This window comes from Aplysia californica, unplaced genomic scaffold, assembly GCF_000002075.1.
Source record: "Aplysia californica isolate F4 #8 unplaced genomic scaffold, AplCal3.0 scaffold00945, whole genome shotgun sequence".
In the NCBI taxonomy this organism is placed as follows: domain Eukaryota; kingdom Metazoa; phylum Mollusca; class Gastropoda; order Aplysiida; family Aplysiidae; genus Aplysia; species Aplysia californica.
This window is the reverse complement of record NW_004798215.1, coordinates 94,479-95,621: the sequence shown is the minus strand read 5'-3', so window position 1 is coordinate 95,621 and position 1,143 is coordinate 94,479. Positions and strand designations below refer to the sequence as shown.

Below are 1,143 nucleotides of genomic sequence, written 5' to 3'. Positions count from 1 at the left end.
TGGGTTTTTTTTCTATCCATCTATCGCCCGTATCTCTCCTCCTTTTTTGAGTTTGTTATTCTCTTGTAATAGAATCTACCTCTAATCTTTGGCACTTATATGGCCTAATTGTGTTGGAAGAGCTGTAAAAACTATTTCTAAAACTAAAGAACTGTTATTGCTAAATGGTGTGAAATAATTTCGCTCATGAGTTGTTATTGTTGGAGTGATTTCTTACACCATTATGATATTGAGGTCCCCACAGAAATAATTTAATTTTGTATTTTTTCTTCTTTTTTTTTCTTTATCTTTCTCTCTTTTTTTATTTCCTCACCCCAGGACTTTGTCCAGATGATTGACAAACTGGAGTCTGCTTGTATCCGATTTGTTCACTTTTCCAAGGAGAATGAAGTCCGAAGTCGAGTGAGTATTTACATTCTAGAGTGTTAAAATAAAACAAGGCAATGTGGTCTTTATGGAATGTCCGTGCTGTGTACATTTTTTATTGTTTGACAATTGTGACCCATAGCTCTTGTAAAATGGCCTATTGTGAAACGTGATGATTTTCTTGCCTTCTTGTGATACCTCTAATCTTCAGCACTTATTTCTTCGAATGTCTTTAACATGCTGTAAAACTCTTACTAATACTTAACTTAAGTCGCTAGTAACACTTCTGATCTGCAGATCTTTTATGACCCAATTGTGTTACAAGTGCAGTAAACACTTACTAAAATTGTAAAACTTTCACCCTCATTTACATTGCCAGGTGTTTGCGGAGAAGATGGGCATCGAGGCGGGCTGGAACTGCCACGTGTCCCTCATGCCCTCGGAGTCTGTGGCCTCGGCCAACTCCTCGTGCCGAAACCTGTCCAGCCTGGGTCACCCGGTGCACACCTCGGCCAGCGGGACCAGCTGCGGGGACGGCCCACCTCCCGAGGGTGGGGCTGCGGTGGGCAGCGTGGGCAGCCCGCAGAGCCTGGCGCGTGTCAAGGACAGTCTGGGCATGTCCAGCCCGCATGCGATGCCCCGCACCCACAGCGCCCCCAGCTTTATGAATGTGGATGAAGTGCAGGTGAGGAAGCAAGGTTGTTGTCTGTAGTGTAGCAGGGAGGGAGTGGGGGAGGGAAGGGGAAGAGGAAAAGGGGGAAGGGAAGGGAGTGGGGG

At 45.3% G+C, this 1,143-nt stretch overlaps 1 protein-coding gene across 1 annotated transcript in view; it reads left to right on the top strand.

Annotated features, from left to right (window-relative positions):
* LOC101856848 (transmembrane protein 94) overlaps positions 1-1,143 on the top strand; it is a gene marked incomplete in the record, with an annotated part of 40,309 nt that overhangs the window by 20,484 nt on the left and 18,682 nt on the right. Inside the window, 2 exon segments of the mRNA XM_035973000.1 lie at positions 319-402; positions 746-1,051. Coding sequence (XP_035828893.1) covers positions 319-402; positions 746-1,051 — 390 coding nt within the window.